A 14,227-nucleotide genomic window follows, 5' to 3' on the forward strand; every position below is an offset into this window, starting at 1 on the left:
ATCCTGCAGGGCCCTGGTCTCATGAGGTAGAGCGTTCCACCAGGCCGGAGCCAGAGTTGAAAAGGCCCTGGCTCTGGTTGAAGCCAATCTAACTTCCTTAGGGCCTGGGACCACTAGGGTGTTGTTATTTATGGACCTTGAGGCTCTCCGTGGGGCATACCGGGAGAGGCGGTCCCATAGGTACGAGGGTCCTAGGCCGTGAAGGGCTTTAAAGGTCAAAAGCAGCACCTTAAATCTGACCCTGTACTCCACCGGGAGCCAGTGCAGCTTGAAAAGCACTGGGTGAATATGCTCCCATGGCAAAGACCCCGTGAGGAGCCTCACTGCAGCATTCTGTACCCGCTGGAGTTTCTGGGACAGCTTCAAGGGCAGCCCCGCGTAGAGCGAATTACAGTAGTCAAGCCTGGAGATGACTGTCGCATGGATCACTGTGGCCAGGTCGGGGCGGGAAAGGTAAGGGACCAACTGCTTGATGCGGCGAAGGTGGAAAAATGTCGCCTTGGCTGTTGCCGTAACTTGCACCTCCATGGAAAGGGAGGCGTCAAGGATTACACCCAAACTCTTAACAGAAGGCAATGGCACTAATTGGGCCCCCGCAAGAGAAGGGAGTTGGTCCCTCATCCCCATGCCATCCCGACCTAGCCATAGGACCTCTGTCTTCGAAGGATTTAGTTTCAATCGGCTCCCACAAAACCATCCAGCCACAGCTTCCAAGCATCTGGTCAATGTGTTCGGGGCCGAGTCGGTGTGGCCATCCATCAGCAGATAGAGCTGAGTGTCATCAGCATATTGGTGACAGCTCAGCCCAAAGCTCCGGATAATCTGGGCAAGGGGGCGCATAAAGATGTTAAAAAGCATCGGGGAGAGAATTGTGCCCTGCGGCACTCCACACACCAAGGAGTGGCGCGACAACATTTCCCTCCCTAGTGCCACCCTCTGTCCCCGACCAGAGATAAGAGAGCACAACCAGTTACGGGCTATGCCCTGTATCCCCACGTCTGCGAGGCGGTGGTCCAGAAGATCATGATCGACCATGTCAAAGGCTGCTGACAAATCTAAAAGGATCAGCAGTCCTGACCCGCCTCGATCCAGTTGTCTACGGATATCATCTGTTAGGGCAACCAGAGCCGTCTTCATCCCAAAACCAGGACGGAAACCGGACTGACATGGATCTAATGCCGATGTTTCCTCCAGAAACCTACCAAGCTGTTCAGCAACCGCTCTCAATTACCTTACCCAGGTATGGAAGATTTGAAACTGGGTGGTAATTGGATAGGTCTAAGGGATCTAATGACGTTTTCTTTAAGAGTGGACACACCACTGCTTCCTTCAGTTCCCCAGGGAATGTCCCCGTGTCAAGGGACAAATTGGTAATTTCAACCAGGGGGGTCCGTGCAACATCTGGACACTCCCTAATCAGCCAAGACGGGCACGGATCAAGGAGGCAGGTGGTGGGCCTACTAACTTGGAGGAATCTATCCACATCAGTAGGGAGTGTCCGATCAAAATGGTCCAACACTGGACCTGAAGTCAGTCGAGGGGCCTCCAGTTCAGTCACTGTATCTAAATTGGCAGGGAGGTCATGGCGGAGCAACAGGACTTTCTCCGCAAAAAAGCTCGCGAATGCCTCACAGCTGTGGGTCGAATTTGTGCTTAAATTTGGTTGTCCTCCTAAGGACGTTATTGACCTAATTATTCTAAAAAGTTGTGCCAGGCGAGAGCTAGCGGATGCAATGGAAGCTGCAAAGTAAGATTTCTTAGCAGCTTTCATAGCCATCTCATAGGCTTTCATAAGCGTCCTATAAGATGTTCTTGAGGCTCCGTCACGAGTCCGTCGCCATACTCGCTCTAGCCGTCTGAGATCCCGCTTCATTTTCTGGAGCTCCTCAGTAAACCAAGGGGCCCGGTTTCGACGGGGTCGCAGAGTGTGCTTAGGCACGATCTCATCAATGGCTGCCAAGAGCCGGTTATTCCAGTCCTCAACAAGGTCATCTAATGAGTCGCCAGGAGGAGCAGGGTCCCGCAAGGCTTGTCGGAATCTATCAGGATCCATCAGTTTTTGCAGACGAGCCCAAATAGGTTCGCCACCCGAGCTGGGGAGGAGCGGGAAGTCAATCTTGGCTTTCAAAGTGTAGTGGCACTTCCACAGCGGGGATCATGATCACATCTATGCCAGTCCCAAAGATCAGATCCAGCGTGTGGCCTGCTTGATGAGTGGGGCCCAAAACAAACTGGGAGAGCCCTAGTGTTGCCATGGAAGTCACTAGGTCCAGAGCCTGTGAGGAGGGAGCGGCATTGGCATGGACGTTGAAGTCTCCCAAAACCAGTAGGTTTGGGAACTCCAAGGCCCAGCCCGCCACCACCTCCAGCAGGTCTGACAGGGTGGCTGCAGGTGTGCTGGGTGGTCAGTACAATAGCAACAGATTCTCCCCACATTTCCATTCTAGCAGTGGTTTCAAGGAAAACCACATCTCCATCCCAGTGCTGCTCCATAGCTGTCAACTTACAGATTTGAAAATAAGGGACCAGCAGCCTTGAAAATAAGGGATCAGCAGCCAAAATAAGGGATTTTCCCAAGCGCGGGTAGGTTCAACTTCTGAGCCCCTCCGAGCCAAAGGCAGAAAGCCCAGCCAGCAGCCAAACGAAGCCTCAAGTGGTGGTTCCCACAGCGCAGCAACCCGGCAAAGGGGATGCAGCAAGGAAAACCACCATCACCACTCTGCTGGGAAGCGCTGAGCAAAGGCGGGACTCCAGGCAACGCGGCCGATTTGATCGGCACAAGGCATGCAAGCTCCACCCCCCAGTCGTTCTTAGACTCCTTATTGGGTGAGCAACGCAGCCAGCCAAGCAACACAGTTGGAGTCTCCCTCCTCCCTGGCTGGCAGGGAGGGAGGGAGGGAGAGGAGCTGTTTCCTTTGAAACCCGGGAAATTTAAGGGACATCATCAAAAAGGGACAGCAGCGAGACACGGCGCTGGGATAAGGGAATTTCCCGCCAAGTAAGGGATGGTTGACAGCTATGTGCTGCTCCTGAAACCTAGAGGTTCAAAGAGCAGTGCAGGGCTGTACTGCATGTTGAGTTCCCAACAGATAGGGATCCAAAGCATATCACCTGGTGTGATTGACAAGCGAGGGGATGCTTAAGTGGAGAACTACGTAGCCATTCAACAAGATACTTTAAAAAGCAGCCACCAGGAATAGGAATACTGTATTTAAAAAATATACCTAACTCTCTTTTGTCTTACCATACCCTTGATATTCTGCAGTTGTCTTTTGAGTGTACATGCAGCAGATACCTCTGATTTTTGCTAAATACTATGGTTTTATGAACCATGTTTTTTCTTTGATCCTCAGGATTTGCAAGAGATCAAGGAGTTGTCTAAGGAGGGAGAAGAAGAAATAGTTGAAGAGTCTAAAGCAAGCAAGAGATTGACTAAAAGAGTGAACCGAATGATTGGACAGATTGACAAAATTATCACGGAGTTGGAGACAGAACAAAAAGTGGTGGACGGACAACTGGACAGTAGTGCTAGCCCTCCCATTGGGTAAGTGTCAGGTGATACAAGTAGGGGATCGTTCTTGTGAATATGGGTTGATTCCTTTGCAGAAGGAAGTGCCTCTCAGACTTTTTCAATCCGAACTCTCGCGTATCAGTTCCAAAATATTTACATGGATAATTTATTCTAATCATATCCTAAATAGTGAATGAGACCAAGTACATGCTTATTACAAAACATATACAAAATCATATAATACCAAATTTTATTTCCACTTTAATTTATTGATCTGATTATTCCACTTAAAGCATTGACTCCTATGATTTTGTCTAATCTTTTAAAGCCTTCTGAGTTGAATCTGTCCACGTTCAGTTCCATTAGATGAGCCCAGGTCATGTGAGAGGGACTCCAGTATCACCAGAGAGAGAGAAAAACAAATTCTATCCACTCTTCCATGCATAATTTTCTACACTTGTGTAATTTTGCCTCTTCCTGACCTTTTCTCTAAACTAAAAATCCCCAAATTCTTTAACTTTTCCTCATTGGGGAGCTGCTCTGTCCCCTTAATAATTTTGGTTGCCTTTGCAACCTTGTGCAGCTCCACAACATGGAATTGCCCACAGCATTCAAAGGGTGGTTGCCCCATAGATTTTTTTAATGGCATGATGATGTCATCAAAATATCAGCCCATATTTTCTACCTGCTTTATCTAGATTTGCCCTTTCTGGGAGAAATCTGATGCTTGTTTTTTTAAAAAGAAACAAACAAACAAAAAGAAACAAAAAAAAAAAAACCCACCTTTGCCAATGACCTAGCTGCAATAAGTCAACACCTGTTTACAATATTATGCCCTTGTCTGGAATCAACTCATGTTGAAATATTAGGAAGCGTTAGTTTTGGTCCTAAAAAGATAAAAGGTAAAGGTACCCCTGCCCGTACAGGCCAGTCTTGACAGACTCTGGGGTTGTGCGCCCATCTCACTCAAGAGGCCGGGGGCCAGCGCTGTCCGGAGACACTTCCGGGTCACGTGACCAGCGTGACAAGCTGCATCTGGCGAGCCAGAGCCACACACGGAAACGCCGTTTACCTTCCCGCTAGTAAGCGGTCCCTATTTATCTACTTGCACCCGGGGGTGCTTTCGAACTGCTAGGTTGGCAGGCGCTGGGACCGAGCAACGGGAGCGCACCCTGCCACGCGGATTCGAACTGCCGACCTTTCAATCGGCAAGCCCTAGGCACTGAGGCTTTAACCCACAGCGCCACCCGCGTCCCAGTTTTGGTCCTGGATCCCTGTAATTCATATACGAATAACTCCCACTAAATAAGTAAAAGTAATTTATGATGCTTTTCTTGAGCTAAATTTTAATAACCCCAATCAAAATTACTACAAGACAAATGTAAGGGATGATATGCCACCAAACAAGTAATTAAAAAATATGCTGCTTCTAAGTAGTAGAAAATAATGAAATGTAAATTATCACTGGTTCTCAAGCATCTCAGAAATCACTGGCGTTCCTTGAAGTTTAGGAAGACTTCTCTTAAGATTGGTCCTTAGCACGACTTAGACCTTAACATTTCTTGAAATATGGTAGTGGGCAAGCTGTTTTCTCCTCCAAAGGGGATTTGTTAGGTATGTGTTTCTAAAGTCCTGAAGCAGAATACTTGTTAGGGTTATAAGAAAAAGAGGGAGGCTGTGCTGCTTTTTTCTGAAAAGCAGGTTACCTCATAGGTTCTGTAGTAGCATGTCTTGGTTTATTTCAGTTATTTAAATCAAGTTGAATATAAGTGTGCCATCCCTGGTTTTCAGTATGGAATATGGTGAGTGCCATATAGTTTGTTTGTTTTTTTGAAAACCCCTTGTAGTAACTACTTGCTGTATACAGGTTGTGTTTCCCATTTAGGGAGAATATCATCAGTATCAATGAGCTTATCAATGTGATGAAACAGATTCAGAAGATACCCGAAAGCAAACTAAACAGGCTTGCCCAAGCACTAGATGAAAATAAAGATGGAAAGATTGACATAGATGATGTTTCCAAGGTGAGTCTGCTGAAGAATGTAACCTGTTTTGTTTAATGTTTGTTATTTGTGTTGTTTAAACAATTTGTTTTAACAAATTTAAGACTTAGAAGAAGAAGAAAAACCTCCCTTGAATTAATCGACCTTAGAATGAAAACAGTTTGGCTTAAGTTGTGGCAGTATGGTCCATTCTAAATTGTAAAGATGTGATATAGATTCAGAGCTTAAAAACAAAAGTCTAATTGATGTTGAATAATATACAAGTTTATAAAATCAGAGCAGTATCAAAACAATTCTCAGTCTTCTTTTCTCCAGGCTAAACTTACCCAGCCCCCTTGATATTAACTGTATTGTAATTTATACAGACTCATGTCAACAACAATCTTACTTCTTTGGAAAATACCACGCTGTCCTTTTGGATTCAACACACTATTTTGAAATTGGGTTGTGGTTGACATTACAAATCATTTTTGGCATATATGCTTCGGTTATTTTCCTCGCCAGTGTGGTGTAGTGGTTAAGAGCAGTGGACTCGTAATCTGGTGAACCAGGTTCGATTCCCTGCTCCTCCACATGCAGCTGCTGGGTGACCTTGGGCCAGTCACACTTCTCTGAAGTCTCTCAGCCCCACTCACCTCACAGAGTGTTTGTTGTGGGGGAGGAAGGGAAAGGAGAATGTTAGCCGCTTTGAGACTCCTGAAGGGGAGTGAAAGGCGGGATATCAAATCCAAACTCTTCTTCTCTTCTTCCTTAATTGTAGAGTTTCATAAAAATTGTGAATAAAACAATGTAACTTATGCATTTAACATATGTTTATATTTGCATAGGTGGTAGAACTCATCGACAAAGAAGATATTGATATTTCTACTAACCAAGTTGCAGAGATCATGTCACTGTTGCAGAAAGAGGAAAAACTAGAAGAAAAAGAGAAAATTAAAGAAAAGACTGAGAAGGAAGCTCTAGAAGTCAAGAATTAATGAATTAGTCTTCAATTTGATTTCAAGGCTGAAGTGGAACATCTTATGTTACCTTGTCCAGCACCTCCTATCTGTGAGATGATGAACATTATTGATATATAGGTTAATCAGGAAATAATAAGAAGTTGGGTAGGCAGAATGAAACTTTTCCCTGATCAAACATGGGCAATTTATCATTCCAGGAAGATGAGAGCAGTCTTGGTCTTTAAATAATGTATTCCTCCTTGTGGAATTTTGTGTACTCTTTGGTATTCTGTAGTGATTCAGTACATTTTATTGTCCCCAGATCATGATACAAATTAGGAATTTCCTTGCATTGTGCAAGGAATTTACATTTTTTGTTAAATAATATTACGTATACTTGGCATGCAGTTTGTCTTCTGTACTTGGCAAAGAGGTGAAATTCTGTGCAGCAAAATTAGCAGTATATAAACCATCCAAAAATATCTTATTATTTTTTAATGAAGCTTCAAAAGGGCTTATATAGCAAACACATTAGTTCTGAAAGTGCTGTCGTTGTGTTGACCTAGCGCACCCTCCAGACAGTTACACTTTTAGAACTTTAGAAATTTTTAACATGCTCAGATGCTTTAAAAAAAACCAGCTTCTCAACACTAAATAATGTACATGCAGAAAATTAAATATAAGGGGGATTGCAGCAATATCCCACTCAGTTCCTTGCTCTGCTTTAATTTTTCCCATACTTCTGCTACACTCTCTCTGGTCTCCCTCCCGTTGCAATTTGTAATAGGAAATCCTATCAGACTTCTGTCATTTTTAAAAGCCACAGGGCAACCAGCAATCTCAGCAGCTGCATTTCTCCAGATTCCCTACACACCCTCTTCCCTGTGGATCTGAAGGCTACGTAAGGGACACATAGGTAGAGAGAGGGGGAGCTTTTATGCCTTGACTGAAGGCACTCACCCAAGCCACCCCTCACTCACTTCCTTAAAGATGCCTTTAACCCTAGGAATTAAAAGACTTCTTGATGCAGCAAACTCCATTTTTTTGAATTAAAACAAGGAGGAAACCAGACTTTTAAATATTTAAACGTTTTGAAAATGCAGCTCTGTATGTGTGTCTTATTTATGTGTAAAGGAAGTGTCCATTTTTGTTGATTATTTTTGTTCATTGGAAATTGTGAAAGCCACATCTCCTCTGTGCGTGGAACATCAGCACAGATCTGAAATGACTGACCCAGTTAATTAGGAACGAGGTACAAAAATAACCTTTTCACTGCATATTTCAGCTTTTCATTTGACCTTTTTTGTTAACACCTCGAGTCATTTGGTAGTAGCAGTTAATTGAGCTGGATATGAACACTGTTTTGGTAACACAGGCTTTAAAATATTCATATTGGCTTTTCTTTGTTTTCCAATGAGGCTAAGGATGCTCTGAAGCCAATTTCCCAGGAAGCAATTCATTCTGAAATCAATGACATTTAGTTTGAGTAACTGGCTTTTTGAGATGTAGTGCAAAGGGCTGCATCTAAAGGATGCCTTTCTGGAGAGGAAAGGAACCTGGATGCAACTCAAAGGACTGCTAAGCTGCGGATTCCTTGCTGTATTGGATTAAACATTCTTTTTTGTAACCAGTAGTCCAAGGGGCAAAAAATATTTGTCACCTTTCATAAATTGTAGTTGTGGTATTTATGGGTGGTATCTATTTTTGACTGTCTGCTGATGGAAGAAGGTTATCCATAGAAAGGTGGGGAGGCAACTCCTGCAAATCTGACCCATTTCTCTGGAGGGAATTTTCAGGGAAGGAGGGAGGGAGGTAGAATTGCTCTAAACTGCTTGCCTTCCCTGTCTAGCCAACTAATTTTATTCCACCAGTGAATGAACAACATTGGCTCCCCCCCTGTGGTTCCAGAACTTGAGAAATAAGTTGCATGAAAAAAGTGTTCAGTTCGGGGATTTTTTTCTGTTTAGATGTCAAGATATTCAATAATTTCAGTTCATCATCTGACAGCCCCCCTATGTCCAAATTTATTGCCAATGTCCTGTTTCTATCTGTGTCCTTTCAATTCCCATTGATTAGAGTTGACTTTATACAGGTACCAAAGATCTTCTGCAAGTGCTTGCTTTCACTTTTGGCAACTTCTCTGTTACAATTCCTTTAAATTTAAATTGCAGGTAGTTTTCTGCCAGGACTGCTGAAGTAATACTTTGCTGCCGTAAAAATCTTGGTTTTTTTGTGAATGTCAAGCACCGTGCGGGGAGAAAAGCATGTGGTGGAATTTGGATTTGAAATGATACACTTCTGTAGAAAGTTAAAATTCTCACGTTCTGCATGACGGACCATGATGTTTACTGAATTGCTTTTAGCGGCAATGTTCTTGGGGCAGATTGGCAAAAGGGATCAAAGGTGTGTGGTATACATGTGCAATTTGGATTAAAAGATGAATCATGCAGTGGGTAGCATAGTAGATGGCTGAATATTTATTAAAACAATTGCACTTTATGACCCATGAATTTGTTGTGCCAGCAAAATTTGTTAATAGGGCACTTGTATATTTGTATCTCTGCATTATTGCAGAAGATGTTGGAATTGAATGTCAGGCTGTAGATTTATAATTTAGAATGTGAGTGAGATGTTAAAGCAGCCACACAAAATTTGTTGTCTGCATGCATAATATCAGTAACTTCAGATTGGGAAGGTGTCCATGGTGGACTTCCATATCCTGTTTAGTAAAAGACAACAACAATACCCAGAGTGACAGTTTGGCTCCCCTGGTCTTGATTTTGAATGAGCTTCCATCAGACTAGCTAATTTCGGCTTGATTGGGCTCGAATGCGAACTTAATTTGTTTACACTCAGTTCTGTTCTGAGTGAAGACGCTGTTGTACTCCTTGTGATACCAACCACTTGAAGGCCCTCCCCACTTTACCCAAAACCAGGCAACAATGGAAACAAAATGAAGTTGGTAGGATGCACTTGAGGCATCAGTTAGACTGTGGATGTGGCTGCAAGAACAGCCTGGATACAAGCATTTATGGGATGGAGGACCTGCATCACACCTAAATCGTTGCCCTCAAGGTGCTGGCACCACAGTGCCAAACATCTATGGGGAGTCTTGGACTGAGTCACAACCCTCCCTCTTGCAATTATGGGGAAGGGAGTAGCTGCATCTGGAAGGGATTGCAGCTGAGGCTGTGCATTGCGAGGACCACCTGAAGGGTGTTCAGACTCCTCTTAGGAAAGGCGTGTTTCCCCCACTGGGAAATTTACTTTTACTCCACTTTTAAGGATCTGTGCCATCCATAATGCCCAGTAATTTCCTCTCTTTAAACGGGACTGGAGGAAAATGAGCTGGCTTTAAAGCATTGTGTACTAGTGGTGGACTGCTGTGCTAAATTTCTGAGAATTCCTAAGAGTTGCAGGTTTTACTTAGAGCTGTACTTTTGAACAACAGGGGGGAAACCATAGCCAGTACTTTGAGATATTCCTGGGGTGTTCTTTGCCAGTTCTTCTACTATATTTAGACTTAGGATACCAGAAAGGGCATTTGTAGTGCAAGGTGTTTTTGTACCTGTGATTTGATATAGTAGTGTTTGTTTCTTATGAGGTCTGAAAGGTAAAAGGCACAAGCTATTTATAAAAATAAATAAATGCAAACCCCTTTCTCATGGAAAATTGTAGCCCAGGATTCTAATTCAGGGCTGATAAGTGGGAACTTTCAGGTTTCTGTATGAGATTGCTGTTCATTGCACAGTTGCATCCAACTCTGTATTACTCAGAATAGACCCACTGAAATGAATCTACTTAAGTCAGTCCTATGGGTTTCAGTGGGTCTTCTCTGAGCGTGACTAATGTTGGGTACAATCCCATATCTGGAATAATCATGTGAACATTTTTAGGTTCCAAATATATTTTTCTATAGAAATGAATTTGCCGTGTGCTGCTCTTGGATACATTCATATGTAGTGATTGGTCCCGGTTGTGTGTATTGCACCAATTGTTTGAGGGGAGAGACGAGTCTCGGGTTCACAAAATTGATGAAATTCGTTCCCTCTGATGGTCTTGATTGATCATCATGCTAGGAGTTGGCAAATAATTATCTTCTTCCCCTCTCCCACTCAAATTAATTTAGTGATTAGATGGAGTAGCTTAGTTTTCTTGAATAGCCAGGAGTCCGTTTCCCCCCTGTAGTACACATTGTGGTATGAAATGCCTAAGCTGTCTCATGAGTGTATGGTCCTGCTTTAGATGAGACAAGACCAGAGGTGGTCAACTGGCAATGCTTGGACAAGATTAAGCCCCCAAAACCATTTTGTCTGGTACCTAGCATTTTAATCAAGAGGACGTAAATATTTTGTCCACAATTTGCCCTCTAAGGAATAAAAAGTTGATTCGAAGTGGTGTTGGGTGCGAGAGAGAGAGAGGGAGAGAGAGAGAGAGAGAGAGTAGATTACATTTGAATGTTGCTTCTTTCCTTGGGTGTCACGTAGTTTGTGCCATTAAAAAAAATGTAAGCTCTGCCCTGGGAATGCTTATTAGAAGGCAGTTTATGCTGCTTCATTATAATTGTATATAATACAAATTCATAAAGCTACCTTATACCAGGTCAGACCATTGATTCTTCTAGGTTAGTATTGCCCACACCAGGGCTAGCCAATGTAGTGCCCTCCATTTGTTTTGGTCTTCATGTTGGCTACCCCAGATCTACTGGGCACCGTCCTGTCCTGAAAAATGCACATCGGACTGCCATAAATTATCTTCTTAAAGCCAGAGTTGTTTGCTAAAATAAGTCATATTTGAGGCAATACCATAACACCCTTTCTTCATGGAAGGTAGTTCTATGAGCCGATTCCTATTTTACATTTACTTAGCTTGGTAGAGCTTTTATGTCAAGTCACATGAATGTGTGCTTGACGTGCTTGAAAGCAGCAACTGGGAAAGGATCGGACTTGCATTTTCAAATATTATAAAGATACGTGCACTTAATTTTGCACATGCCTTTCCCTTTTAAGATTTGATGGGAAGTGTACACATTTGAGAACTTGTAATCTGGTACAGATATCAAAATGTAGATACTGAATTGACCCCAAGCAAATACCAGCGATCAGCTGTAGTCATCCTTCACACTATAGAATGGTGATCAACGTTTCTGCCTTTAGGGAACACTTTCCCAAATTGATTTGGCAGTCAAGAACTGCCTTGGTCTGTCCTTGGGTTTGTACATTTTCTCTCCTCTCTCTCTTTTCCTGTTGGCTTCTGCTGTAGTCTTGCATGTACCATCTGCCCAAGACGCACCTCAAATGAAAAGGCCAATAGCAGTGGGGAAGCTTTTGGAGACGCTTCTCCACCAACATTGATCTTTATATTGAGGGATCCATGACAAGTTCCAGAGAAGTCCTAGAGTTCCCTGGGACCTGGTTTGAAAATGCCATGAGATGGGACTGAACGAAGGAACAGATGCCACAAAAACAGCCGATGTGTCTCTTTCCGCTTGTGCTTTTGAAATTCCAGGGTTGGGAGTAAGAGGAGAGAACCATCTTGCCACTTGATTCAGTGAACATGCACACACAAAATTTGGCTTCAAGGGTCTTGAGGAGCTGATTTCTCCTAGTTTTTCTAAATTGTTTACTGTTAAACTGAGAACGAGGGCGGCAGAGCAAACCGTCAGTCTTGCATTTCATATCAGGATGGCTTAGGCAATGCCTATATAGATGCTGGCTTGTACATCATCTCTGAGGGACCGTTTGATGGATGATCTAGTTTGGGGTCATAAGGTTCAAGCTCTTATTACTTCCGTTATATCTTGATGTTTGTCTTGGGATTGCATAATATATATTTTCTTAAAACCATAGCTATTGACAAGGGATGCAAGTTTCAGCTGCTGCGACGTGTACATAGAGGTCCTTGTGTGGTTAAAAAGGAAATATTGGCCTTGCTTTGGGAAGTATACTGCACTCCATTGTGTGTGATACTGACGCAGACACACACAACTTGCAAAAATCCCCAAAGACTTTATTCTGATGCATGCAAATCCATAAGTAGATGCTTGGAAAAGCATAGTTTTCTCTAAATAGTAGATGCTCATATCCTGTTAAAAAGAGTATTCTGGAAAGCAAAGTAGCATGGCAAAACAGGCTAGCAGGCAGGCACCACAAGAGCTGGGAAGGCCTGGAAAAAACCTGAAAAATTGGGGGGGAAAGCCCAGGTTTTCCAACGGCTTTGAAAAAAAGCCCCTTTTTCCAGTTTTTTTCCCAGGCCTTCCCATTTCTAGGTACCACACTAGCATATAAGGATTTCACATTAATCATGAGAATTGCCCTGTTGTTTTTTCTAGAATGCAGATATACTGTCTCTGGAAAAGAGACTTGTGCCACCATGATGCAAGATACATGTGTAATTAAATCTAAATGTGCAATGCTAGTGATGTTTTTGTGCTTTGATGTGTATAAAAGAACTTTTCTACCTTTTTACGGTTAAATTATTACACAAAGCCCAGACATTATGAAATAAAAGTATACTTATTCCACCTTTAAATGTTGGATTATTTATTAACAAAAGAGCAAATCTGTCAATACTTGTCAATCACTGCAAACAGAATACATTGCTTGCTTCTTAATGTGCAGCAAAATAAAACTGGTTAAAGTTTTTGATGTACGTATTTTGCTTTTTTTAAAAAAATAGTGTTAATTTTTTTTCATGCCGTTTTCCCTAAATGATCTGTAGTTGAGGTTGGGCAATTTTGCTGATGACATGGAATGCTTCAGGGATTCTTAGACCAAGGTAAAGTTCTCAAACCAAGACACTATTTCCGGTTTTGCGGAGTTTGTAAACCAAATTGTTCTTAAACTGAGGTACCACTGTATGGTTCTTTGTAACCAAGTGTAAAGTATTGCACATGTTGAGAGTGGGGAATACAGTTGTAACTGGGATGCCAAACGCCTTGCGAGTTGAATGTTTTGGCTCCCAAACACCGCAAACCCAGAAGTGAGTGTTCTGGTTTGCGAACGTTCTTTGGAACCCAAACATCCAACGCAACTTCTGCGGCTTCCAATTGGCTGCAGGAGCTTTCAGTAGCCAATTGGAAGCCACGCCTTGATTTCCGAACGTTTTGGAAGTCAAATGGACTCCCGGAACGGATTCCATTTGATTTCCGAGGTATGAATGTAACTTCATATGTTTGCATATAGGGTCCAAAACTGGAATGACTGACTAATAATAATAATAATAATAATAATAATAATAAATTTGATTTATACCCCACCAGAGCCGGGCTCAGGGTGGCTAACACCAGTAAAATTACAATAAAAACATAATAGGATTCCCCCCCAAAAAATACAGTTTAAAATGCAGCCTCATTTTAAAAGTAGCCCATAGATCAAAACCATAAGGGGAGGGAAACATAAGGGTCACACTGAGTCCAAACCAAAGGCCAGGCGGAACAGCTCCATCTTGCAGGCCCTGTGGAAAGATGTCAAGTCCCGCAGGGCCCTAGTCTCTTGTGACAGAGCGACTGAAGGGGGGGGGCACTAGGATGCTGGGGTGGAAAGGGCCAGGAATGGCTGGAGCCCTGAACGTCACTCTGACCTCGATGCACTAGGCTACATTCCAATCACGCAAAAGGAGAGCGGTTTCTACACCTCCACGTGTTTCCATCTCTCCATGTAGATGCATTTCAGCCAGCCAAAGGCATTGGAAGAGGGGGAAAGGTCTCTCTCTGGCCTTTACGGGCCATATTTGGCCCCCGGGCTAAAGGTTCTGTCCCCCTGCTCTAGAAA

The 14,227-nt window shown here is 43.2% G+C and overlaps 1 protein-coding gene across 3 annotated transcripts in view; it reads left to right on the top strand.

Annotated features, from left to right (window-relative positions):
* LETM1 (leucine zipper and EF-hand containing transmembrane protein 1) overlaps nt 1–7,557 on the top strand; it is a 29,119-nt gene extending 21,562 nt beyond the window's left edge. For 2 of the 3 annotated variants that reach the window (XM_053387746.1, XM_053387747.1), the window contains exons 12-14: nt 3,354–3,544; nt 5,379–5,535; nt 6,342–7,557. In XM_053387746.1, the coding sequence (XP_053243721.1) occupies nt 3,354–3,544; nt 5,379–5,535; nt 6,342–6,491 (498 nt within the window). In that variant the 3' untranslated portion in view covers nt 6,492–7,557. The remainder of the gene's footprint in view (nt 1–3,353; nt 3,545–5,378; nt 5,536–6,341) is intronic. The other variant, XM_053387748.1, reaches the window with a different exon arrangement.
* Nucleotides 7,558–14,227: the final 6,670 nt, after the last annotated feature.

This window comes from Podarcis raffonei, chromosome 5, assembly GCF_027172205.1.
Source record: "Podarcis raffonei isolate rPodRaf1 chromosome 5, rPodRaf1.pri, whole genome shotgun sequence".
NCBI classification, from domain to species: Eukaryota; Metazoa; Chordata; class Lepidosauria; order Squamata; family Lacertidae; genus Podarcis; species Podarcis raffonei.